Raw genomic sequence first — 27,232 nt, 5'->3', positions numbered from 1 at the left:
TTTCTTATTATAAATCACAGTATCCCATCACCCTATACAGATAGTTTGGATGCCTCTTTTGCTCACTTATAAGTCTATCCTGAATATCGTTCTATGTCGTTAAATATCACAGCCTGACATTTAATAGCTGTGTTACGTTGGGTATTGAATCATCATTTATTTACCTGATCTCTTATTTGGGGTCACGGTTGTTCTTAATGTTTTTGATAATATACATAGCATGAACAACCCATAGTCAAATCTTTATGCACACTCACAATATTTTTGGAGAAGTTCCAAGAAATTATTTTCTGAGTCAAAGAATATGCACCTTTTTAAAAATTCCCCCCAAGAACTGTTCCAACTACACTCCTTTCATTAATGTAGGAAAACCTCCTTTCCCTGGACCTTTGGCAATACTTGGGGTTTTTTAAAAATGTATTTTGGCTAGTGGATAGACAAAATAATAATTATTATCACCATGATAATATGTATGTATAATTTTGCTATTTATTTTGCATTCATTTGAATACCAGTGATGTTGAAGTGTTTTCTGCTTTTTTGACATTTGATGTTTTTATTTTATGAATATTATGCCTCTTGCTCTTAGTGATCCCAGAAATCTTCCTCCGGGATGGAGATCAGGAAGTCGTCTTTTCAGGCCTGACTGCCTCCTGACAGCTGCGTCATCCAGGCACCTTAGTGCCTCAGCCACCTCATCTGCACACTGGGGGTGGTGACATCTGCCTTCTGCTTACATTGAGACTCAGAAATGTTGCTTTTAATGTCCTTCGAAATGCAAGCACTCCATAGTATGGATCTTTCTGTCTGTGTAAACAAAGGATTTCTAACCTGTCTGTCCTTCAATTGTCTTCTCTATAACATCTGGATAATAACAGAACCCATGTCATGGGGCTGCTTGAGGATTAGGTGAGTTAATACAAAAGGAGTACACACCTGATGTGCTGGGAGGACTCAGGAAATGTTACCAATTATAATCTATACCTGATCTTCATGATCTGTTATTAGGGCAACCATTAGTGCTTGTCTGGGCTGGATGATGGTAGAATCTTAGTATGTCAGGACTGCAAGGCCCTTAAAGAAATCTCTCCCTTCTCCTAGATCTGAAGATTGAGGATTAGAGCAGGGAAGGAATTCAACCAAGGTCACCAAGCTCAGTAATGGCTAACACAGGACTAGAACACAGTTCCTTTAATGTTGTCCCACAAGTATTTCTCCTGACATGTTGTACGCCCTGAATGTCTGCCACTTGAGTGACTTCTCATAGTTTATGGAAGTCTCCCGGGACTAGAACACCTGGTTTACATGGTGGAGGAACCTGGTCACCCTGCAGCCCACCATACAGAGCCCTGGGGAGAGCCAGGCTGTGTCAAGAGCCTGCAGGAAATGGTCCTCTCCCAGGTGTAGAGGCGGCCTCCTCTCCTTGACCCAGGGCATCCTGAAGGCTCTGGGAAGGGGACAGGTGACAAACCTCCTTACTATACACACTTGTGGAAGAACCTAGTGTGCCCCAGGGCCCCCCACCCTGATCCTCAGTTACCTTCCTTGTCATTCCAGCATCTCAAGTCTGGTAAGAACAACATTAATACATGCCTAACACTCCCAGTTCAAGGCTCAGCCTGACCGTAGGAGACATCTCCTTGCTCAGCTCTGACTGACTCAGGAGTTCTTCTTTCTCCCCTCCCAGGTGCTCCCAGGACACAGTGGCAGGGCAGATGCTCTCAGACCTCTTTACCAACAGAAAGGAGAACATTTCTGTCCAGATTTCTGAAGACTGTCTTTACCTAAATATTTATACTCCCGCTGACTTGACAAAGAAAAGCAGGCTGCCGGTAAGTAGTGGGAAGCACTGGTCAAGGCTGGTGAGTTCCAGCCCTCCAGGATCTTCTGGTGGAGACTGGAAGAGGATGAAGGCAGTTTGGGGTGGGGCATCACCAGCCGTGGCTGTTTCAGGGCCCCAGGGCTTTCTTCACCCACCCCAGCCAGACCACATGATCACAGGAAACTGCAGGGGATGAAAGCTTTTCCCGTCTTCCCATCTAGGTTCTTTGGCTGGCCTAATAATTAAATTGACATAAGACAGATTAACAGGAGGAAAACAAATTTAATTTTGTACATACAGCAGCTTATCAAAATTTGAGTATTGAAGAAGTGACCAAAGCAAGCAGAATTTATACATTTTAGACAAAGAAACATTTATGAAGATTTAGCAGCAAAGGGGTTTGGGTTGGAGGGGAAAGTTAAAGACGAAGTAACGAAGGTTGTTTCTACAGCCTTCTCGACCTTGACTTCCCCATCTCTGGTGATAAGAATGCCTTTTCCCTTCCAGATGTAGGGAGATTACCCTTCACATGGGAGATTCATTCCTGCTTTCAGGAAACCAAAAGGGTTAGAGTGTCCTTGCACTGGCTGTTTCCTAAGAAATTTTCTAAAGTAAATTTAATTTCAAATAATCAGTATACCAAAATGGCATATTTAGGGGTGGCATGTTCTCCTCCCCTTCAACCTCAGTTATCCCTAGTGACAGACATAGGATCTTTTGGGGAGTTTGCTGTACATCTGTAATGTACCTTTCCATTGTCCAGGTTCTCTTACACTAACAGAAGAAGAAGAATGATTACTCTTGGTTGCTACGTTAGGAATCTGACACCCAGAGCAGCTTATATATAATTTCCAACAAGGTCAGAGCTGAAGTAATCATAGTGATAAGCCAACAACCCAACCTGTACTTTACAGAGAGAGAACTGAGGCCCAGAGAGGGGAAGGAGAGGTCACACAGTAGGGTTGGCAGGATGAGAACGGTTGTCTTCTGATTTTCAAACCAGTGCTTTTTGGCACAGACTATGAAATCAAGCCTGTGTGTGAACTTTCCTCAGCACACAAAGAAACCTGCCTCACAGTGTCCCTGATAAAAGCGTGGAGAACACAACATGGATCAATCCAAGAAGCACTTTCCTTGGCCAGCTCTCTGGGACTTTGTTGTAGCCTACTTCCCTCCCTAGCAGAATTTGGCACAGGGTGATGACCCAGTGAGTCAGCATTTCCTGAATAAAGGGAGGCCCAGAGATGAGGGAGCCTTCCAGGCTCAGGCTGGATGGTGGGGGAGGGGTTCTGGAAAAGAAGGGGGTCCCTGGGGTGGAAAAGGTAGGGGTGTGAGCACCCTGGAATCTCCCAGAACACATCTGGTGTGATGCCCAGGAGTGGAGGAGGCGTCTATGAACTTGTGACTAGAAGTGGCACTGCACATGCTTGGCTCAAAGAGGTTGGAACAAAGACTCACTCATTCTTTCATTCATTCATTGATTTATTCTATGATGTACTCAGTGCCCCATATACAGAGCTAGACTTCTTAGCAGAAAGGAGGAACGTGATACAATTACCAAGCAGCCCCTGCCTTTGCGGGTCTTACCATCTGGGCTGCACAGACGGACACTAACTTCAGCAAATCTCTGCTGCCCCGACCTTGGCTCAGCCTTCACTCAGAGATGACTCAGCCTCAGCCCCTCCACCTGGAGGCAGGCGGCGATCAGAGGTGTGGGAGGAACAGGGCCTCTGGGAACCTGCAGGCAGGAGACCTCTAGCTATGGACACAGTTTCTGGAACTAGAGTCTCCGCTGAAATCCCGGTTCTGCCTTTTACTAGCTGAGACACCTGGCTCTGTTTCCTCAAAAGGAGAATAATCACATATGAGGATTCAACGATGACTATCAGGCTTTAACTCAGTGCCTGGCCAGGTACACAGAACAGTGCTCCTGGCATGTTGCTTAGAGCTGAAGGGAAGATCTTCCTCCTTCCCTAACAGCCGACCTACTGCACCCTGGACATTGGCTGCAGTGACTTAACATGTGGACTCTGGAGCCACACTGCCTGGGTTCAAGTCCTGCTTCCACCACTTACAGGCTGCCCAACCTTGGGCAGGTTAAGTGTCTCAGTTTTCCTGTGTGTTAAATGGGAGAATAGTAGTTCCTATTTTAGGCTGGTTTAATTTTAAATGCTAAGTACAGTACTTGGCACATAGTTTGTGCTATGAGTTCTTTTTTGTTAAAGAACAAAATTATTATAATATTATTATTTTAGCTACTCTCACTTCCTTGCTATGTGAGCTCTTAAATGCAAGAGCCATGAGTCATGAATTGTTTTGTCCACTCTCATCCGTAATTCTTATTACGGTCCCTGGCACATAGTAGTTTCTCAGATCATGTTAGTCAAATGACTGAGAACTTCTCAGAGGAGGTGGCTTTTAGGCTGGGCTTTGGAGGATTGATGGGATTTGGGGAGGCAGAGGAATCAGGAGGAGGAAGAAGGAAGGCATATCAGGAAGACACACCACTCGGGGCATGTGCGCTTCTTGAGATAATCATTCACGCATGAGAGAAGTTTAATTCACTGCATAAGAGATAACTAAGATGAAGCTGAAGTACAGGGCTGTGGCATGCCGAGTATGCTGAGCTGAGGGAGGGGTCGAGGGACGAGGGTGATGGGAGTGTTGGGGAGAAAATGACACTTATAGACTTGACTGTTCCCGTGACGGTGTTCTGAGCATGAAGAGCCCTTGTAGAAGGTGGCACTGAGGCTGGGAAAACAGGCAGGGCCAGCCAGCATGCATTGAGTAGGGTAGTGGCCTGGACCCCAGCTGGCACAGTGGGGGCAGAGGGCAACAGAAAGCTGTAACTTTGGGGGACACTGGTGGACTTTGGGTAATGGCCTTCTTGAGTCATGGCTAAGAGATGGGTTTCCAAACCAGATGACATCTTGAGGTCTTTCTCAGATCTGCTTCCTGTAACCAGTGTTATCATTTCCTTCCTGTCCAGGTGATGGTGTGGATCCACGGAGGTGGTCTGATGATAGGTGGAGCATCAACCTATGATGGGCTGGCCCTCTCTGCCCATGAAAACGTGGTGGTGGTGACCATTCAGTACCGCCTGGGCATCTGGGGATTCTTCAGGTAGGATATTAGACTCTCCTCACAGTGAATTGGCCCCCAAAGCAAGGAGGGTAGGGTCCCACTCCGGTCATCTCAGCCTTCAAGCGGATCTTTACTAAATTCCCTAGTGAGGCACCCAAGTCCCTTCATAACTGAGCTGCACCTCCCTTCTCATTCCCCAGACACACTGGTCCGCTTGCTTCTGAGCTTTTGCATATGATGTTCCCTCTGCCTGGAATATCTATTCTTTCAAACTTTTATTCATCCTGTAAGATCCTACTCAAATGTTTGTTGTTAGTGCTGTTGGGTCGATTCTGTCTCCTAGTGACCATGTAAGGAAGAGACAGAAGCTGCCTGATATTTTTGCATCATCCTCTCATCTTTGGTGCTGTATCAGACAATGTTCTGCTGCTATTTATGAGGTTTTCATGGCCAATTTTTTCTTAAGTTGGTGGCTAGGTCCCTCTTCCTGGCATGCTTTGGTCTGGAATCTCTGATGAAACCTGTCCAGCATGGGTGACCCTACTGGTATTTGAAGTACTGGTGGTATAGCTTTAGCATCACAGCAACATGCAGCCACCACATTATGGCAACTAGTAGACTAGTGTTCTATTTCCCTGACGAGCAAACAAACCTGGGATGCAACGGTGACAGTACTGAATCTTAACCCCTAGACCACCAGGGCTGGATAACTCACGTTACCTCCTCAGAAACACTCACCTCCTTTTCACCTGTGTTGCCCCAGTACATTGCAACCTGTAAAGTGACAGTTAGCATCAGCACAGCAGTTATAGGCTTACATATCTTACCTCATAGGAAAGTAAGGAAGGAGCAGACTCATGTTGGGAGCTCAGTGAATGCTTGTGGGTGAAGGAATGGGTGGCTGGAGCTGGGAGATTGTTGCATCATCTGAGCTCAATGAAGCCCTCCTAGGAGGAACATCAGGTCCACTCATTCATTTCCTTCTGCATTTGGTGCACACATGAGTCAAGGCTAGAGTGTTCTCCCTTGAGTCCTCATGGAAGCAGGAACCACGTTTCCTGCAGGACACAGTTACTAGTACTAGGAGCATTTTGTAAACGCACCAGCCCCAGGAACTCTGACCCTGAGATGGCTAATGGGTGGGCTGAGGGAGGGGTGGACTCCTCACTGAAAACAGCTATGGAGCTGGAGGAGGGGTATCCTAGGTGAGTCATGACTCAGAATGTCTTACCTGCTCTTTCAGCCATGTCCCGTTTCTCTGCTCCCCGTTACAGTCAAACTGCTACATTAGTGCTTCCCAATTCCTCTCCTCCCAGTCTCTCCTTTAACCTATGTCAATCAGGTTTTCTCCCTGACCACGCCATCTGACTGTTCTGGTCGAGGTCACCAATGACCTACCAGCTCTTGGCCCAAACTTGGTAAACATCCACATACCAACTTGACAGCATCCATACACGACCGTTCACTCCTTTTTGAAATGCTGCCTTCTCTCGGCTCATAGCCACCTCCTACCTCACAGACTAATCCTGGTCAGCCGCTTCACTGGAGCCTCCTCCTGCCCCTCCTAAAGCCTCAGTGTTTGGCTCCATCTCCATCTCCACTACTGCCCTGAGTGATCTCAGGGGGCGCCTTCACAGCTCCTTGTTTTAGCCCCACTTTCTCCTTTGAAACACAGATGCACACGATTAACTATCTCCTTCTATGCCCACTGGACGTCTAAAGGGCACCTCACACTTCACTGGGACAAGCTAAAGCCTTGACACCCACTACCCCTCCCCCAAAATACTCCTCCTTTCCCCACAGTGCCTCCTGCTCAGCTTCTGCTTGCTCAAGATAAAGACCATGTGGTCAGCCTTGACTCTTGTCTTTTTCTCATATCCCTCATCCAGTGGATTAGAAAATCCTCTTGCTTCCATCTTTAAGATTAATTCAGAATCCAGCCACTTCTCATCTCCTCCCTTTCACCTACCCTAATCTAAGCCCTCTGTGCCTCTCACCTGGATTATTGTAACAACCTCCACTTTTATAATCCTGCTACTTTTATACTCTGTCTGATCTGCACAGTAGCCAGAGTGATCATTTAAGGCATAGATGGAGTCATGTCCTTGCCTTGCAGTGACTTCCCTCCTTACTTACAATGACATTGGGGTCCTTACCAAGGCCCACAGGGCCCTCTCTAGCTGTGTGTCCTGCAATCATACTTTGTTCACTGGACCCTGGAGCCTTTGCATTTGCCATTTCTTCCACTTGGAATTCTCTTCTTTGGATGTTTGCAAAGCTCCTGTGCTCATTCACTCAAGTTTCTCTCAAATGCCACAGCCTCCAAGAGGCCTTTCCTAGTCATGTGATCTCGAATAGAATCCTACTGCCCCACCTCTGCCTTTCCTTTTACAAGATTTTATTTCTCCTAAAAGCACTTTAACTACCTGACATTGTATTCTATGCCTATCTGTTTATTTGTTTATGATCTGTAATGTGAGCTCTGTGTGGTCAGAGGTTTGCTTGTTTTGTTCTCACATGTGCTCCTGGCTCTTAGAACAGTGTTTGCTCATAGCAGATGCCAGATAAATGCCAGATAAAGGAATGTAGAACTCACAGCAGAACGATGCCACAGAAGAAGAAGGCAGGTGGAGACACTTGTGTCAGGGCTGTGGAAGCCCCGTCTTACTCCAGAAGGCTCGCCTAGAAACCCTAACCCCGTCTGTGGTCCTGAGAGCCCTGCCATGACATCTCTGTTCCCACTCCAGCCTGTTCTCTTACTCACAGCACAGGGGACGAACACAGCCCAGGAAACTGGGGTCACTTGGACCAGGTGGCCGCACTGCGCTGGGTTCAGGAGAACATCGCCAACTTTGGAGGGGACCCAGGCTCCGTGACCATCTTTGGAGAGTCAGCTGGAGGTGAAAGTGTCTCTGTTCTTGTAAGTGTTCCTGACCCTGATGTGACTCCTGATAGGACTCTTGGAGACCAGTTTAGCCATGGGCACCTTTATTTACAGGACCTAGATTCAAGGCTGACCCCACCCTGCACAGCAACAAATGGTGGAAAGCTAATAGCCCAACTCTCCTTGGCCCCCAGGAAGCTCAGAGCTCACCTAGCATCCTGGCGCCATAAGAATATTCAGTCACAACCGCAACATTTCTCACTTTCCAATTTGGTTGCGCTCTCTCGCTCCTTCCTAATCATTTTCCCATTAGACTCATCTCACTTCTCTTGGGATATAGGGGTGGTTATACATTATGAATAAGAGCAGGCAACCTTAAAGGTTGGGCAGAGTGTCATGGTTTGGCTTATAGTCATATACATGTCAAGGGGACACGGGCACAAAGATCGGGTCAGGGGCCTCCTCTGAGATGGTCTGAATGTTTGTGCGTGCCCAAGAGGGAAGGCAGCAGTCTCTAGGATGTCTTGCTAGTGGCAATGGGGCTGGGGGAAGCAATGGTGGAAAATCAGATTAGAAGGTGCTAGGAGCTGTAAGGAATCCTCCAGCTGCCTCACAGGTGAGCAGAGGGTCAGCACTATTACTGTTTGTTTTTTGGTGAAGGAGATTGTCCCTGAGCTAAGATCTGTGCCAATCTTCCTCTATTTTCTGTATGGGACGCTGCCACGGCATGGCTTGAGGAGTAGTGTGTAGCTCCACACCCGGAATCTGATCCTGTGATCCTGTGAACCCCGTGCTGCAGAGCAGAATGCGTGAATTTGACCACTATGCCAGGAGGCCGGCTGACTGTTACTGTACTTTTACAACATGGATTGATTTCCTAGTTAAATACTCAGGGATAAATGTTTTTATATTTTATCGAATGGAAAAAAAGGAAAAGTACAAATAAGCTTAAAGAAGAAAAAAGTCATACAAAATCCCATTACCCAGGGATACCCACCACAAACATTTTGACATGTATTTTTCTAGGCTTTTACCATGACGCACCCTATCCATCTATCTTTCTATCTACCTATCCCTCTATCTGTCTAACTACCAGCTGTCTGTCTGTCTGTCTATCTATCTGTCCATCTAGGATTTTTTAAACAAAAAATCTTCCTTAGCATTTTAAGAGAACATTAATATTTCCCTAAACATTAAGCACTCCTCCATAATTTTATTTTTTATAATAATGTAGTATTCCATGGTAAGAATGAAAAATAGCATATTTACCAAATCTCATAATATTGAAAACTTATGATATTTTCTACTTTACTTTTATAAACAGCACGAGCATTCGTAGAAATCGTTGTGTGCCTCCGTGGTCATTTTTCTAAGGCTATATTCTGAGTAATGGAAATGCAGAATCAGAACCGTGTCTTTAAAGTGTTGTTAGGAATTCCTAAGCATCTTTCAGATACCTTTGATTGTTTTAATCAGCGTGCATGCCGCACACATCCTATTCTGTCCCTCGCTCTGTGCTCCTGGCTGGCTCCAGCTGAGGGAGGTTTTCTTGGAGAACCGGGTCCTGGGGTCAGCCTGGGGAACAGGCCAGGCCAGGACCTGTCATGTCCACTGAGCCCCAGGGTCTCCAGGGGAGGGGCCAGGGCAGAGCTGTGGATGAAACTAGCTCTTCAAGACCCCTGCTGTGAGCGTAAACTCTCTACATCTCCACTTTCCTCCCAGGTGTTATCTCCACTGGCCAAGAACCTCTTCCACCGGGCCATCTCTGAGAGTGGGGTGGCCTTCACTGCTGGCCTGGTCCAGAAGGACTCGAAGGCCGCGGCTCAGGTGAGTCTCACACTGGGACACCCCTGCACCCTTAGCTCTGCTCTCCTGGAGTCTTCAGGGGTCTGCCTTGCTATGTGATCCAGCTGAGACCCTCAAAGCATCACAGTAGTGAGAATGGCTGGGAGGGAAGGGCAAGGAGACACCTCAGCCAACCTCCCAGTTATCCAGCTGAGCATACTCGGGCAGAGAGTGGAAGCAGCTGGCCAAGGTCAGAGAGTGATGGGGCCAGACCTGGGACTCAAGCTCACGATTCTGGACTGCCAGCTCAGAGCACTGTCCATGAACCACATTTCCCAAAGTGTGCCAAAGTGGGGTCCAGGCCAGACGGTGGGCAGTGGACTGTCACCATTTGTTGTGTTTCTCAGGGTTTGAGTTCTGTTGAATCCACTTGCAGCATGTGAGCCTGGAGTGGTCCTCACTGAGGCCTGTGACTGCAGGTGTTTCCTCGTGATGGGGAAAAATTCATTCATTGATCCATTTATTCATCAATGAATAATATTTTTTTTTTTGAGAAAGATTAGCTCTGAGCTAACATCTGCTGCCTATCCTCCTCTTTTTGTTGAGGAAGACTGGCCCTCAGCCAACATCCATGCTCATCTTCCTCTACTTTATATGTGGGACGCCTGCCACAGCATGGCTTGCCACACAGTGCCATGTCTGCACCTGGGATCCGAAACTGTGAACCCAGGGACGCTAAAGCGGAACATGCACACTTAACCTCTGCGCCACCGGGCCGGCCCCCATCAATGAATAATTTTGATGTACACAATATCTAGCAACCTTAGGAAGCTTCCATTCTAATGAAGGGCACAAATTAATGAAGACATAACCAAAAAAAACCTAAAATGTCAACTCTGGCAAGAGCAATAAATGAGAGATACCTGATGTCATAACAGAATCCAAAAGGAGCAGTTAGTCCAGTGTATAGGGTGAGGGTATCAGGAAAATCTTCCCTGAAAAGATGGTGAATGAGTTGAGATCATAAAAATAAGCAGTAATTTACTTGGTGAGAAAAGAATATTTCAGGAAGAGGGAACAATGTGTGCAAATGTCCCGTGGCAGGAGGAAGTATCTCAAGTAAGAGAGAATGAGAAAGGCTTATGTGACCAGAGCAGAGGGAACCTGGAGTGAGCTGAGGATGGGGACATTGTGGGGACTGCACAGGACCCTGGTGAGGGCTTTGTCTTTATCTGGAGACTGTTAGGAAGCCAAGGAAGAGTGAGCCACAGGAGGCTCTGTGGAGAGGAGAGCCCACTGGAGTCGGTGATGTGGGGCGTTTACGTAGGGCTGTGAGAGCTGCTTTCATGGAGTGGTGGGGGCTGCAGCCAGACTTAAGGGGGCTGGTGAATAGGAGGAGAGGAAGACACGAGGGATTTTTAGAATTTTTGAAAATGTTTTTCAGAATTCTCTGCTTATAAACAACAGAAGCCCCATTGACCAGGCTTAAGTTGAGAGGGGGAATTTATTTAAAGGAAACAAAGTTGACGTAGATGAGGATGGATTTTGCTGTCAAATAAGAACCATAAATTGGGAAAATGAAGGGAATCTAAGGCTCTTATGTTCTCTCTCCCTCTCTCTCCTCCACTTCTCTCAGTACCTTTTTATTTATTCAACAAATACACACTGAGCACTGATTCTGTGTCAGACACTGTACTAGGCTCTGGGGAGCCGCACACACTCTCCATGGCTCCACCATCGTGCAGCCTGCCTCCTCTCCATCTGCATCTTCTCCTCTGGTTACTTTGTAAGTGTCTTGCCTGAGTCCAAACGTCTAGTAAGTGGATGAGCTGGATCTGAAACAAGACAGAGTGATTCTGGACTCCATGCTCTCAGCCCCACTCCTGCTGCCCCTCCTTAGATATTCAGCTCTGAGATCTTTGTTCCCGTTCTAAAAGAGACAAAGTAACAGAGACAGAGGCTGTGTAATTGGCATGACTGGGACCAGGACTCACACCTGTTGGCCCAGAGTATTTTGTACCACCCCTCGTGTGGCCTTTAGAAATTGAGATTGGGATGGAACACCTCTTTATTGATGAAAGAAAGGGCCATGGTGCTTGAATTCTGCTGTCACCTGTGATCTTTGCAGCAAATTGCTGTGTTTGCTGGGTGTAAAACCGCGACCTCGGCTGTCATTGTTCACTGCCTGCGCCAGAAGACAGAGGACGAGCTCCTGGAGACGTCAGTGAAGATGGTAGGTGCATCCATTCTTGTGGTCGCATGAGGCCCCACCCTGTAAACTTGGCTGTAGCCTTCATCATTTCAGCTGTCTCCTTGACCCGGGAAAACTACCTGGGACAGTGTCTCACCTCTCAAGAGCAGTGTCAGCCTCTGCATCTGAATGGGGAATTTGTTTTTTTTCTTTTCTATCACGAAATATCTCAATCATTAGCATAGTCAAAAATAGTGAACATTGTGTAATAATCCCCTAGCTTTATCAAAACTTACCATTTTGCCTATCTTACTTTCAGATATATTTTTAAGAAGTAAACATTACATATTACCAGAGGTAACTATCATCCTGAATTTTGGGGATGGGGACATTAAGAACAAAGATTTTTGGAAAGGTTGCCACAATTTATCTTGGCTCATTTAGAAACTGCCTCAATTATAACCCAGTGGTGGCTTCTAGATTTTCTAGATTCTACCTTAATTGTGATTCTAGGATAACTACACATCCATCCATTTACCCATTCATCTTCTTATTTTCCATCTAGACATCCACCAAAGCATGCAACTCATCAATATCGTCTGATCAATTTAACATCAATCTATCCCTAGCATTCATTCACATATTATCAAGCATCCATGCATCATCCACCACCATATATCCTCACTCCATCATCCATCCCTCTAAAACCAATGATCCATCTATTTCCTATCCGCAAGTTATCATCCATCTAGCCATTTATCCATGCAATTCACTCACAATCCATGTATTAACAAACTCCATCCATCCATCCTTCCATCTGTCCATTCATCCATCTATCCATCTATCCACCCATCTACTTGTACTAAGTGTATGGGTGGATAACAGGAAGAGTGACGAACACGTGAATTGCCTACAGTCCCTGCAGACAGGGAACTATTCAAAAAGAAAAACACTCATATAAGTCCTGGCTTACGCGTATTGGGAGTACAGAGAGGGGAACCACTCATTATAGTCACAAGGATACTTCACAGAGACGATGACATTTGAGGATTGATGGATGCCTATTGCAGTGGGTCATCACAGGGAGGGTACAGCAGGACAGATGCCCAGAGAATGCAGCATCCGGGGACAACAGAAACTATTCCTTTTGTTGGGGGAGGGTGTGACTGTGAGCCCAGGAGTAGGCTGAGCCCCTGGACTCTCTGTCTGCACCCTGGGCTCCTGAGGATACTCCTGGACCCTCAGGGACAAACCTCCAGCGCCAGACTCTGCTGTTTCCATGGGTTGAGTCCAGTGTGACCCTAAAATTGGATCCTGGGTTTTAATGCTCACATAAGGTGACCAATGCATTCAAAGAATTAAAACGGAACTTTTTTCTTATGCGTGGAAAGAGGCAACTTTATTTCCACAATTCTCCATGTGGCGCGAGAGGACCTAGCATTTAAGGGAAGAGTTGGTGATCTGGGGAAAACCCAGAGAAGAAAGAGCACATGATCTTCTGAGATCACGTGGGAGAGTTTCCCTGATTATGCACTCTCCTCAACACACACACACACACACACACGTACACACACACAAACCTGGATGGTAAGGTTACAACCCATAATAGAGGGACCCTTACTGGTCACTTCCTCCATGCCGATCAGATGTTTTAGCTACAATGTGACGTTACGATCAGTGCAATCTTGGTGAACACACAACAAAGAGAAGTGTAGGTTGGTGTGAATTTCTGTGAGCTTGAGTGAGTCAGGACTTTCTGATATGAGATGAGAAAATTCATCTCAAAGCGCCTAGAGCAGAGAAAGGAATGTGTTGTAACAGACTCTTCACGTAACTAACTGAAAACTAAACTACAGTTCAGGAGTAGATGGCTTCAGGCATGGCTGAATGCAGATGCACATATGATATTAATAAGAATCTATCTCCATCCCTCAGCTTTTTACTTCTCAGTGTACACTTCACTATCAGGCAGGTTTGTCCCCTAGGGGGGTAAGGACAACAATAGCCCTCTAAACTTAACATCCTGTCTGCTTAGAAACCTTGTTTTCCACTAATTCCTGCAAAAGTTTTGGCATAATCTCTATTGAACTGACATAGGCATGTGCTTATTCCGGAAGTAATGTCTATGGTCAGGGAGATGGGGCACCCCAGGTCACATAGATGCTTGAATTCAAGGACTGAGAGTGGGGAAGCGGGAGCTCCCCCAGGGAAAAAGATGGTGTTGTTGTCTGGGGGGACAATAAGGGGAAATGGATGGAGGGCGGGGCAGGCACCACCACAGACATCCTCTCCTGAGCCCCTCCCCCGTCCTACACCTGCACCCTGTGCTCACGCCCAGGGGAACCAGGGTCCAGCTTTTCTCCAGGAAGCCTCCTCACCCACACCCTCTGCCTTTGTCTTCACAGAAATTTCTCAGTCTTGATTTCCGTGGAGACTCCAGAGAGGTAAGGACCTGTGGTGTTGATTACAGATTTTAAGTTTGATACCTTTAAACTCCACTTCAATATGAGTGAAAGAGTTCCACGTGTGGACTCATAGTAACTCCCTGTGTTCATATGGCTCAGGCCCAGAGAGGGGTAGTGATTTGTCTGGAAAACACAGCCAGGAGGACTACATGTAGGACTGGAACCCCTTCCTCTGACTCCCAGTCCGGGGCTCCCAGTCATTAACCTTGTATCTCCTCAGCCCAGCATACCTCTCATTTTTGTTTATATTTCCTGCTCCCCAAAATGGCTCCTGTAGAGAAGGCCGGACTAGAACCTTCCACTGTGGGGAGAGGGAGATAACTGGCTAAGGGGTTTCTTCAGGAGCCTTCACTGAGGAGCCCAGATCTTCTCCTGGAGGCTGCTGGGTAGGTTAGCTGTGCAAGCTGCACTGTCTGCAGGGCCGTAAGGAAGGGAGCCAAGAATCTCAATCCTGAGGAACCCCCCTCCTCCCAGCCAGGAGGAAACTCCAACAGCATCCTCCTCATCTCCTTCTTCCTCCTCTCCTGCCCTCTAATATGTTTCCAGTTTCCAATGGCATTATCTCTGCAACGTCTCACATTCCTGTCCTCTCTGCTCTCTCCCTGGGGATGGTAACACTTCGCTTGAAAAGTGTGGTGAGGATTAGATGAGATTCGCTCAGTCATTCAGCAAAGATTTAAATAGTACTTACTACATGCCCTACCTGATTCAGGATCTGGTGTTATAGCAGCAAGACAAGTAAAATAGAGGTATGCCTTGCCTCCTAGAGTGAGGGAAGAGTCAATAAACAGACAAATAAAATACATACTGTGTGTGATGATAGTCAGCATTAGGGTAGAACAGTAATTGGGAGGTGGGGCTGGAGTTTGCCCGTGGTTTGAATTTACATGGCAGAGTGGGGAATGCTCCATGAGAAGGTGATATTAAGCCAGTTCTGGAGGAAGAGAAAGAAGCCAGCTGTCAGGAACATGGGAAGAAGAGTGTTCCCAGCAGAGGGAAGAGCAACAGCAAAGGCCCTGAGGCAGGAGGGCAATGTGGCTGGTGTGGAGGGAAAGAGGAACAGGGCTGAGGCTGAAAAGGGAATGGGAGGTGGGGGGTGGTCCTTTAAAGGACTTGGATTTTGATCCCAAGTGTAACCGGAAGTCTTGGGAGGGTTCTAAACAGAGGAGTGAGTGACCTTGGATGTTACAAAGGGCTCGTTGACAGCTGTGTTAAATGGAAGGTAGGGAAGGGGCAGAGCAGATGCAGGGACAGCAGCTGGGGGGGCCCTGGGCTGCAATAATCCAGGCAAAGAATCATGGCGGCTTGGACTAGCCCACAGCAGAGGGAGTGGTGAGAAGGGCTTGGCGCCTGGATATTTTTGAAGTAACAGCTGACAGGATGTGCCAATGGACAGGATGTGGGGCATAAGAAAAAGACAAGGGGTGAAGCAGACCCCTGCTTTTCAGACCTGAGCCAGGAGATGCAGGAGCCGCACACAGGGCGACCACCTGCAGCCACTCATGACAAAGGACATCACTGCCCTTCCCACTGATGCTGGTGTGCGTCAGCCACCACTGGATGCTGCTCAACTTGGGCCCTCGTGGTCTGTCTCCTGGACTTTCACTATCTTCCACCTCTACTCTCCCTCCCACTCCTACGCCCCACGGTGCAGCCAGACTTACCCTTGTGGACCCACATCAGGGCATGTCGCCCCTTCTTAAAAGGCTGACCCTCCTTAGACAAATCCACTCACCTCCATGGAGTTATCCTTCAAAGCATATCTGAGCCCCTGCTCTGTGCCAGACATGGTGCAGAAAGTGTGCTGCACCGTCTACTCTCTCTCTGTCCATGCCCCACAGCCTTCCTCCAAGCCCAGGGCTCCCGGGGTCTGAGGTTCCTGGGATTAGTGCTACACACTGATACCACAGTCACTGTGCTCACGCCATTCCCATTGTTTGGAATACTGTTCATTCCTGAGGCCCACTGCAGATGGCGGGTACTTCCTGCATGTGGCCTGCTCTGTGTCTTCCTTCCAGAAGGAGTTGCTCCTCTAGGCAGCTTCCGACAACAGCCCTTTCTGAACTGCACAGCCTTTCAAAGAGATCAGTGGTGGCACCCAGATCCTTTGTCCCTGTTGTCAGCCATATTGCATTAGGATGTGGGCCCTTGTCCTGCTGAGTCAGATCACTTGACAGAACTTTTCCTCTGCAGCCCAAACTGGCCGGTCTTCATTGGCCCTTGTGGAGCAGACACAGGTCCTGGGAGTCACAGGGTCTCAAAGCCTGGGTATTGTCCAGTTTCACCTGCCATCCAGGGGGGAATATGACACATAGTGGGTGGAGCTGGAAATATGGCACGTGGGGCTGATGTCTAAGTGAGGGATCTGGAACAACACTGCTCATGAATAATATCTAATGTTCATCCAGCCCTTTCCAGGTACAGGGACTGTGCTGAGCATTTTGCATGTGTTCAGCCATTTAAGCCCCACAACAACCCATCTTATAGATAAGGAAACTGAGGCACAAACACATGAAATTACTTTCCCAGGTTATCAGCTAGTAAGTGGCAGAGCCCTGTTTCAAATCCAGATGGTCTGGCTCCAAAATCCATGCTCTTAACAACTTCTGTGAGCGAATATGAAATATAACTGTACCCAGAACCAGCTTCTCAGATGGTGACAGGTGAGTCAGGCTCTGCGGGACCATGTAAATATTTTGCAACAAATGTAAAATCTAAAATTAAGGCATTTATCAACACAACGCGAGCCCATCCCTGATTCTTTTTCTCCTGCTATTGCTCTCTGATAGAGAGCCAAGCCTCAGTTTAGGCACCTGGAGTGACGAGGAGCTCACTGCCTCCTTGAAGCAAACCTTTCATCAAGAATAGCTCGTGTTTAAATATAGAGACATAGATACAGTCAATTGTCATTAATCATGAATTCTGTTTTTCTGAGTTCACCTATTCACTGAAATTTATTTCTTACTCCAAATCATCACTCGGAGCACTTTTGTGATCATTCAGGGACATGCGCAGAGGGAGAGAAAGTGCAAGTCAAGTGATGACTGTGCGTTCCCATTTGAGATCAAAGAAGGCTACACTCCGTCTTCTGTATCATCTCTCATACTATTAAAAAATGTCATTCCCATGGTCCATTTAGTGCCACGTTTTTCACATTTGTATGCTTTCTGTTGGTGGTTTCTCTGTTTAAAATGGCCCCAGGCATAGTGCTAAGGGGCTGTCTAGTGTTCCTAAGCAGAATAATGCTTCGATGTGCTCAACATGGGAGAAAGTACGTGTGTTTGATGAGCTTCGTTCAGGCGTGGGTTACAGTGCTGTCGGCTGTGCGTTCAGTGTTAATGAACCAACCCTGCAGCCCATCCAGAAAAAGGAGGAGGAAATTTGCTCTGAGGCCCCTCTGGAAAGGCTAAAGTAACATCCGTAGGGTGTGATGAAGCTGTGGAAAAATTGCTACAGTTGTGGATTCATGAGATGATGACGATAAACTCATAGTAGACAGTGCTGTCACAAGGCTGAAGGACAAGGAAATTACAGTCACATTACCCAGGCTCCAGAAAATGTGGAGTCCTTATTGGCTGGTTCTTTATTATAAATAAGAACTACAGATAACTAGTTATGTGTAATAAATGTATATTGCATAAGATGTCTTCAAACACACACAAAAGAGGGTTGATGAAAATGTGACCACAGGCGTGCAGGAACCTGACCCCGTATTTCCCCTGGGAGCAGTGGCTCAGTGTTCACTAATTCAGAGTTCACGGTGACTTACAGCCCTAAACCACCACGAATAATGAGGACTCACTGTAGAGAGAGAGACACATACATAGATATATATACACTCTAATTGAAATATATGTAAGTATGTATACATATCTAAATGATTAAATCTATACATATATTTATATACTTATACATATTTGAATATATATAAATGTGTATATGTGTGTGTATGTATATGCATATATCTTTCAATTTGAGGGAGACTTGCCCCCAACACCTTACCCTATCTAGCCTCTGGTCGAATTTCTGCCCTTGGGTGCAACAGAGACTTACCATCCTTTGATGGGACCCTCAGTTCTGTGGTCACTGCCATGGGCATGCAGGTCTGTGGTGCTGGCCTTGTGCTCAGCCAGGTGGGGATGCAGAGGCAGGTGTTTCCTTGAGAGGAGAAGTGCACACACTGTGCTCCCTCTTCCCCAGAGCCATCCCTTCCTGCCCGCTGTGGTTGATGGAGTGCTGCTGCCAAAGATGCCTGAGGAGATTCTGGCTGAAAAGACGTTCAACACTGTTCCCTACATCATCGGAATCAATAAGCAAGAGTTCGGCTGGGTTATTCCAATGGTGAGAATGCACTGGTCTATTAGACTCACCTCCCCTGCCCTTCACATCACCTCTCCCGTCTCAGGTCACAGGAGCTCCTCCTTGTCCAGACCCTCCTCGGGGTCCAGGACAGCCGTCACCTTTGCACAAGTTGACATTTCCATGGAAACCTTCTGTGGCTTGGCCCAACTGCCACCTGAGTGTGCAGCGCTGGGAACTTCTCTCCCTAAACACTCTCTGATTCTTTTCCAATCCAAGAATCCTGAAATGTCGATGCTGGGGGGCCTGTAGAGACAATCATGGGGCAGATGAGAAAATCGAGGCCTGGAGAGGACAAGGAGCTCAGGGCTGAAGGAGTGTGAGGCTGGGGCCCAGCAGCCTCTCCCCTGGGCTTGGTGCCTTCATGGTTTCTCCATAAACTCCACACACACTCCTGGTCATCCAACTGCAAACATTCATAGGAGTTCGCTTCCTCCTGTGTTAAAATGACTGCTGAAAGCTAGGAAGGGCTGTCCCTTCTGCCAAAGATCAAGCTGACAGCAACGTAAGTGGTGAGGACAAGTTTTATTCAGTTATATCACTGCAGTGGGGAAGAGAGTCCAGCATGAACTGAGCAAGTCCCTGAAACTAAAGCTTGAGGCCTGTTTAAAGGGTCCGTGTGCTCAGGGAACGGCATGGTGTATGCAGGGTGGTTTGCCCATGGGACTAGTCCACCTGTTTTAGTTAATTGGTGTTCATTGGAGGAGAAGCAAATTTTCCTGTTTTGTTTTGTTTTTGGTGAGGAAGATTGGCCCTGAGCTAACTTCCATTGCCAATCTTCCTCTATTTTGTGTGTGGGATGCTGACACAGCTTGGTTTGATGAGCAGTGAGTAGATCTACGCCCACCTGGGATCCGACCCAGTGAACCCCTGGGCCACTGAAGCAGAGCGGGTGACCTTAACCACTAGTCGCTGGACCAGCCCAAAAACTCTTTTGCCTTTATGACAGGAGACAGTGGTATATGTGGAGCAAGGTGCCCAAAGCAGTTAGGTTTCTACCCTCCTCCAGGGACTAAGAGAGAGCAAGAGTCATTCCCTCAAAGTTTGCTTTCAGAGAGATGGCTCTCAGGTCCTTAAGGAAACAGGTGGGATAGTTTCTCTACATTGTAAAGGTCAGAGAAAGGATTTATAATTGCAAACTATCTAAAGTTACTACTCCGAGAGGGGTTTATGGGACCTATCTACCTATCACCAGGTTTGGGCTGTAACAAACAGTAAATTTCCCCTGAGAAAACCCCCTGCTTTGTCAGGCAGGCATTTTAAGGGAAGCTGCATCATCCTAAAGACAGGGCCTTGAGCTGCCTAAGCCTTGTTAGATTTTGGTCAAGTCCCTTATGCAGAGGTTTAGATGGAGTCATTACGTACAGAGTTCTGCATTTCTCACTTCAGAACAATTTCAGGGGTCCTATTGAAGGACCAATGCCATAATGGCAGGATTTAGGGCTTCTTCAGTCAGCTGAGACAGGGAGGGTATTTGTGAGCTCTGTGTCCTCTGCCCAGAGCCCTTCGCGTCCATACTAGCCTGGCTTAAGCCTTCCCTCTCTGTCTTGATGACCATTGTGGGGACTGTAGCCTGACATATACATGCACATACATACTGCAAAGGACTGGGACAGCTCTTCCTAACATTTACTTTACCCTCTTTGCACTCCTTGAGCATCTGGATATAAGTCCGTTGGACTCATTGATTTTGCCCAACTCTTCAAAGACCCTGACTGTCAAGACATGACAAGGTGACCTTCAGTCTGCATTGATATGGTTGATGGGTCAGTTTGATTCTTCCTCTAATTCCCAATGATTCACAATTGCTTAACCTTTGTTTTAACAGATGATGGGCTACCCGCTCTCTGAAGGCAAGCTGGACCAGAAGACGGCCACGTCACTCTTGCAGAAGTCCTGCCCCATCCTTGTAAGAGTCTAGGGAATCACAGGAACTGGCTAAGACCCAAAGAGGGGAGGAGTTTCCCCAAATCACAAAGCGATTAAATTGCAGAATGAAGATGTGGGCCAGAGGGTTTTGCCCCCATTTTTCTACCTTTCTCACCCACCACCCAAGGTGGGGGATGGTTGCACAGGGCTCGAGAGGCTCACCATTAACACAAGAAGAGAAGCTGTGCCACTCACTGGAGGGTGGCGATCACTTTCACTCTTGACCTATTTCAGAACATCCCTGAGGAAGTGACTCCAGTGGCCACTGAGAAGTATTTAGGAGGGACTGAAGATCCTGTCAAAAAGAAAGACCTGTTCCTGGACTTGATAGGCGATGTGATGTTTGGTGTCCCATCTGTGACTGTGGCCCGTCTCCACAGAGGTGAGTCCCAAAGGTTGGAGAAGAAAGGGACACTGACCCAACCAGCTGTGCTGTCTGTCCTGCCCACACCGCTACATAAAGAAATATTTGGAAAGTTTGTCCCATATGGCCTAGGGTGGCATGTTGTCCTATGTTGGTTTCTGCTAGAAGGTGACTCTTGGAAAAGGATCCAAGTGCAAGTAGTTTGTTTTGGAAGTGATCCCAGAAAACATGAGTAGAGGAGTATAGAAGTGACACACGAAGTAGAAGGAAGCCAATCCATGCTGCCCTATCAAGCAAGTATCCATTTGGACACTGGAGCTGGGGAGCTCTGGGAAACCTGCAGTAAACAATCTCTGGGTTATCCCAAGAGAGCAGTATGAGAGTTCCAGTATTTATCCTCCAACTTCCAGGAGTCCTTGGTTGAAGGCTGTTCCCAAGGGGTTGTTAGTTCTCTGGTGCTTTGACCTACTGTACACATGGGCAGAGTGGTCTTTGGTGGCCGAAGACCTCAGGTAAAGAGCTGCAGACCTGGAGGTGGAAGTCAGTTTGGCATGTCCAGAAGTAGAGGATATGGTGAGGCATCAACTGCATCTGCTACAAGGACTCCTCACTTGAAAGTTTTGTAGTCCATGGGGCCATAGAGCTAACCTTAGAAGACAGGATTTGGAAGGTCCAGAACAAACTAATTCATTAACTAGTGGAGCTGGGGGTAGAGTGAGGCCAAACAAAAGATCAGGAGGGGTTGTCCAGGACCAAGAAAGCTGAAAGAAACGAGTAGCAGGAGGTGTGGGGGCAGGTGGTCTGGAGAATGTCAATGTTTGCAGCTGGCTTTTGTCCATCCTGGTGTGTGCTGGGTCTACCACAGGACCTCCCACACTGATGCAAGGCCATGTGGGTGGGGTATGAGGTCAGGGTGGATGTGGTCACCTAGAGGGGAGGTGTCCCTTCTGCGTGCCTTTCAGAGGTCTTCACAGGACCCGTCCTTCTCTAGGAGCCCTCCTTCATCTGGTCTGCAAGACAGGAAATGGTTCTCTGGTCCTGACCTCTCTCTCTAAACTTGCTGGGATGGTTGTAAATTCAAGATGTTATAAGAATGGTAAAAAGTACCTCCAGCTGACCTACTATGTGCCCAAGCACTCAGGACAGTAACATACAGGTGCTGGTTACCACTTCCTCCTCCTGAGGGTCCTGATGAAACTCTATAGCCAGGGTCCACCTGGGTCAAACCTGTTCTTTCATAAACTTTGTCTTTATTCTTCCTACCTGTCTGATTTGTGGTATCCCTGTCTGCATCATCTGCTGGTCCAGCCACACCGGACTTGTGTTTTTCAGCTGAAGTCTCATGACTTTGAGTTCAGGGTCTTTTGACAGGACTACACAGATTTTGTCAACGTTATCCTTTCATTTGTGTATTTTCCTCACTGTCTTTTTGATAAAAAAGAACTTTCAGAATATAAAATTTATATATAATAATTATAGTGTATTTCAGTTGTGGAAAGTTTTGAAAATGCGGAACACATAAAGAAGCAGTTAGATATCACTCGTAACCCCTCCACCTAGAAGAATCTGCTATGAATTTTTGATATGTTTTCCTTTAATAATCTTTCTATGCCTTACATAAATTTAAAAATTAATTTATATTATGTTTTTACTTATAGAACACGATATTGTCGATGTTTCCTCAATGTCAGTAAAACCTCATTGAAAACACTCATCATTTCATGGATTAAAATTTATTGTAGTAGTTGGGGCTGGCCCAGTTGTGGAGTGGCTAAGTTCACCTGCTCCACTTCAGCGCCTCAGGGTTCACAGGTTTGGATACCGGGCACGGCCCTAGCACCACTCATCAAGCCATGCTTTGGAGGCATCCCAGATACAAAATAGAGGAAGACTGGCACAGACGTTAGCTCAGGGCCAAACTTTCTCGCCAAAAAAATAAAAAGAAAAGATTATTTTAGTATTCCTGTCCTATTGGACATTTCACCTGACTGCTCACATTTTAATGCTAGAAAAACATTCTGCTCGGCCTTATTTGCATACGTCTTTAATCTTGTCTCTAATAATTTTTTAAGATTGGTTTTAGAAGTGAAATTAATGTAGGCTGTGATGTAGGAGCATTTTCAAGTTGCTGATGCAGAGTTTGAAGTTTGTTTCCAGTGGTAAGAGGGTGGATTTCCTAATTCTCTAACCCGAGACTCTCACACTAAAAAAGAAAAACAACACTGCCTCTTTAATAAGCTCTTCCTCACCAAAAAAAAAAAAAAAAAAAGACAGAGAACATCACACTGTTTTAATTTGCATATTTTTTTATTACTAGCTGTCTCTTTCCTTCTGCTTCTCTCATTGTTCCCAATCGTAATTATCTAAATCTGTGCCTTACTTAACTTTGAAGATGTGTTGTGATTGTAAGGATTTTACAAATCTCAGTGATTTAAGGCAGTAAGTTAAAAAATGAAGAAACAGAAGTATATCTTTTGGTCAGCATTGTGCCAAAAATAAGTTCTCTCATTCACAGAAGATCTCTCCTCTATGGCTGTGTTCTGAGCTCCTCTCTAAAAGGTTTGGGCGGCAGAGGCGAGGTGAACCCCTCCTTTCAGGGAGCTCTGCTGAGCTGGAAGCAGCTGTTTAACAAGTGGATTCCTGAACTGCAGGGGATTGCTTCTTCCAAACACCTCCTCTCCCCAAACCAAGGGTGCAATGATGGGGTGTGGGAGGCAATTAAATAAGTTATTCTACTTCCTCATGTCAGCATGGCATATATTGTTAAATCATTGGATGAATATTTAATGATGTGAAGAAATGATTATAATATTTACATAATAACATATACAATATTGTCTCAACTTTATATACATAAGAGGAACATGTGGGGCTGGCCCCATGGCCAAGTGATTAAACTTCTGGGTGCTCTGCTTTGGTGGCCGGGTTTGCGGGTTCAGATCCTGGGTGCAGACTTGCTCCACTCGTCAGCCATGCTGTGGAGGTGACCCAGAAATAAAGCAGAGGAGGATTGTCACAGATGTTAGCTCTAGGCTAATCTTCCTCAAACAAAGAAATGAAAAGGGATATATGCAAAAATATTAACAGTTTTCTCTGAATGGTGAGATTATATACGCTCTTTTTGTTCCTTTTCCTTTTTTCTGCATTTTCCAAATTTGTTATTGTGTCCAAGGGGAGAAAAAGTTGTAAAGTTTCTCCAGCAGCCTCACTTGGGAATGACCTTTAACGCCTTGTAGGCAATATGATTTCTGCAAAGTGCTGACATCCATGCCCAAATGGCCCATGAGTTAGCCCTGAGGGAGCAGGGATGGGCAGCTCTGGTGAAGCCATCAGCAGGAAAACTGACATCTCTGGGACTTGGAGAGGGGGAAGTGAGAGAGGGGGCAGGGGAGAGGAGGAGAGAGGGCAGCAGAGAGGCAATGTTGTCCTTCCTCAGCCCCCTCTTCTCTCTTACGCCACCACCTTAACACTCCCCAGGCCAAGGAGGAGGCAAGACATGTGAGGTGACAGAGGAAAAGGGAAGGCTGAGTTTGAGGTGCCCTGAGAAACAAGAGACAGATTGTCCCCTTTCTGCATGTGTTTGTATTTAAATATTTGTGCTTTCAGACCAGCAACTTGGAGTTGCTTCATTCTTCTCAGAATAGGTGAGAAAAAACACTGGAAACTCTCAAAACTGGCCAGAACAGATGACTACTGTTGGACAGCAGGGATTCTCCAAAGGAATGGAAACTAGCCTGTTATCAATGAAATCCAGTAGTGTCAACTGTAGGTTTGTAGGTGTTCTTGAGTGTGGATGCATCAGGAAGCAACTGGGTTTATGGGAATTGACCCAGTGACCCTATAATGATAGTTATTTTCAATGGATCTATCTAGTGTTTCAATATTCATTTATTCATTCATTTAATCTTCATTCATTCATTCAACAAACACTGGCTCAAATTCCATTCCACCTCCACCACCTATGAGCCCTAAAGCAAGTCAGAGAACTTTTGAAAACATTATTTATTATGCTGATAACCAAGAGTTTTCTGCAGGGCCACACAGTGTCCAGCACACAGCTGACACTCACAATGGCAGTTGTTATTAATATTGTTGTTGCTGTGTACTCAGGACCCAGGTGTGCCACCAATTCCCTGAGTGCTCGGGGCCCCCAGAGACCTTGATACCATCCAGGTGTGCATCAGGTAAAATGAACTGTGTATGAATCCATGTCTTCTCAGATGCCGGAGCCTCCACCTTCATGTATGAGTTTCAGTACCGCCCAAGCTTCTCATCAGTCATGAAACCCAAGACGGTGATAGGGGACCATGGAGATGAGATCTTCTCTGTCTTCGGGGCCCCATTTCTAAAAGGTGATGGCCCTTTACTGACTACAAACTTGGGATTAGCAGATCTGGGTACAAGTCTCAGCTTGGTGGCCTTGGGCAATTTACTCCTTCTTTCCAGGTCTTAATTCCCCAAATTCTCCATAACAGGGTTGAGCAACAAGTGTCCCCAACCTTTCTCTTGCTGCAGCATGCCTGATAGAGAATGCGTATCCATGTGCCCTCATTCATGGTCACTACAAGAATCCAGACCTGGGCATTAATGTGACAAGCGGTTGGTGAGCTGTCAGGTCCAGATCAAGGGCTAGAATGCCACCCCCATTTCCACTCACAAGAGCATAGCAGACTGAGAGATAGAGAGGTTAGAATGGGTGTTGAGGTTGAATCAGGGCTACTGTGTGTCTATTTACCTATCCTACCATTTGTCCATCTTTCTAAAACTCATACCTTTTCAAACTTATTATATTAATAATATGATATTATAAGAAACCCTTTCACAAATGTCTTCAATGCCTTAATTATTAACAGTGAGGGATGAGTTGCATGACTCACCTCCACAAACAGCAACCAGGGTTATTTGTGACACACCACTGCCTCTGGAACTCCCAGGTTGGGTGACACTTTAGGACCATTGCAGCTCTGTTATTTATCAGAGTCTGTGTAAATTTGGGTAGGTCAAGGGGCTTGAGAACAGGCCCAAAGGAGAGAAATCTTCTGAGGTGGGGTTGGTGTGATGGAAAGTCAGGGGTACAGCATTGTAATTCTGAAGGGGGTGGTGTAGGACTGGTAGGCACTGAAGACAAAGGCTTTCAGATTGACTGCATCCATTTATTGTGTTGTAGATCTGTAACTCTCAAGCTTAAAGTGCACATACGTTACCCAGCGTCTTCTTAAAATGCAGTTTTTGACCCAGTGGCTCTGCAGTAAGAGCTCAGATTCTAAATTTCTTACAAGCTCTCAAGTGATGCTGCTGCTGTGGGTCCATTAAACACACTTGAGTAGCAAAGGCTTTTTGTCTTCTTCCCCACAGAGGGTGCCTCAGAAGAGGAGATCAAACTCAGCAAGATGGTGATGAAATTCTGGGCCAACTTTGCTTGGAATGGGTGAGCCTGGTGGCAATGATGGAGCAGAGATGGGAAGTGGTAGGGCATGTCTGTTAGAAAGGGGTAGCATATAATGTTTAATGGTCAAACTCCTGACCCTGTGGCCTTTGACTTGAGCACTCTCTAAAAATAGGCAGGCTGCTCAGGAGATGGTGAGCTCCCTATCGTTGGAGGCATATGAGCCTCTAGGCAGAGATAACACCAGAAGTCCCTGAAACTCTCAGAGGATTGTTGAGACCACACAGTAGATTTGGGGAATATCTCTTTGCTTCTGTTCCCAGGAACCCCAATGGTGAGGGGCTGCCCCACTGGCCAGCATATGACCAGAAGGAAGGCTACCTGCAGATTGGTGTCACCACCCAGGCAGCCCAGAAGCTGAAAGACAAGGAAGTGGCTTTCTGGACCGAGCTCCTGGCCAAGGAGGCAGCAGAGAAGCAACAACAGACAGAACACGTTGAACTTTGAGTAGGCAACCTAACAGGCCTCAGGGGCCTGGGGGAGCCAGGACAGAGTGTTCTACAGAATTTGCTTAAAGTCCGAAGAGGCATCTTATTGTGGAGGCTGGGGAATTGTCTGGGGGGGGGGCGGGGGCGGGTGTGGACAGAGGCCAGAGAGGGGGAATTTCTGTATCTGTGGCCTCAATTTTGGGAATAAATGTCCATTTGGAGGCCAAGTCAGTGTCTGTGTCTTGAACTGAAGAGTAAGCCATCCTCCTTGTAGAGAGAAGGATGAAGAGAGAGGGCACTATCTGCAGCAAGTTGCCTCTGACAGGTCTGACTCGGCCTCTGGACAAGCAGAGCAGCAGGCTGGGCCCTGGGACGCTTTGCATCTGCTCCATGTCTCTAGGCCCTCAACACCTTCCAACAACAGGATGTGGGGTGGCCAGAGTGCAGTGTCCCTATCTTCCTTGTGGAATTACCT

The 27,232-nt window shown here is 46.7% G+C and overlaps 1 protein-coding gene across 4 annotated transcripts in view; it reads left to right on the top strand.

Moving 5' to 3' along the window:
* The window catches only part of LOC103567206 (liver carboxylesterase-like), a 31,813-nt gene extending 4,824 nt beyond the window's left edge, over positions 1-26,989 (top strand). For 2 of the 4 annotated variants that reach the window (XM_070613669.1, XM_070613667.1), the window contains 11 exons: positions 1,688-1,832; positions 4,812-4,945; positions 7,673-7,826; positions 9,513-9,617; positions 11,704-11,808; positions 18,432-18,572; positions 20,419-20,499; positions 20,754-20,901; positions 25,104-25,235; positions 26,239-26,311; positions 26,593-26,988. In XM_070613669.1, coding sequence (XP_070469770.1) covers positions 1,688-1,832; positions 4,812-4,945; positions 7,673-7,826; positions 9,513-9,617; positions 11,704-11,808; positions 18,432-18,572; positions 20,419-20,499; positions 20,754-20,901; positions 25,104-25,235; positions 26,239-26,311; positions 26,593-26,776 — 1,402 coding nt within the window. In that variant the 3' untranslated portion in view covers positions 26,777-26,988. Of the gene's footprint in view, positions 1-1,687; positions 1,833-4,811; positions 4,946-7,672; positions 7,827-9,512; positions 9,618-11,703; positions 11,809-14,171; positions 14,211-18,431; positions 18,573-20,418; positions 20,500-20,753; positions 20,902-25,103; positions 25,236-26,238; positions 26,312-26,592 lie in introns of all 4 variants that reach the window. The other 2 variants (XM_070613668.1, XM_070613666.1) reach the window with 2 other exon arrangements.
* The last annotated feature ends 243 nt before the right edge of the window (positions 26,990-27,232 follow it).

This window comes from Equus przewalskii, chromosome 3 (genome assembly GCF_037783145.1).
Source record: "Equus przewalskii isolate Varuska chromosome 3, EquPr2, whole genome shotgun sequence".
NCBI classification, from domain to species: domain Eukaryota; kingdom Metazoa; phylum Chordata; class Mammalia; order Perissodactyla; family Equidae; genus Equus; species Equus przewalskii.
This window is presented reverse-complemented; position numbering and strand designations above follow the sequence as displayed.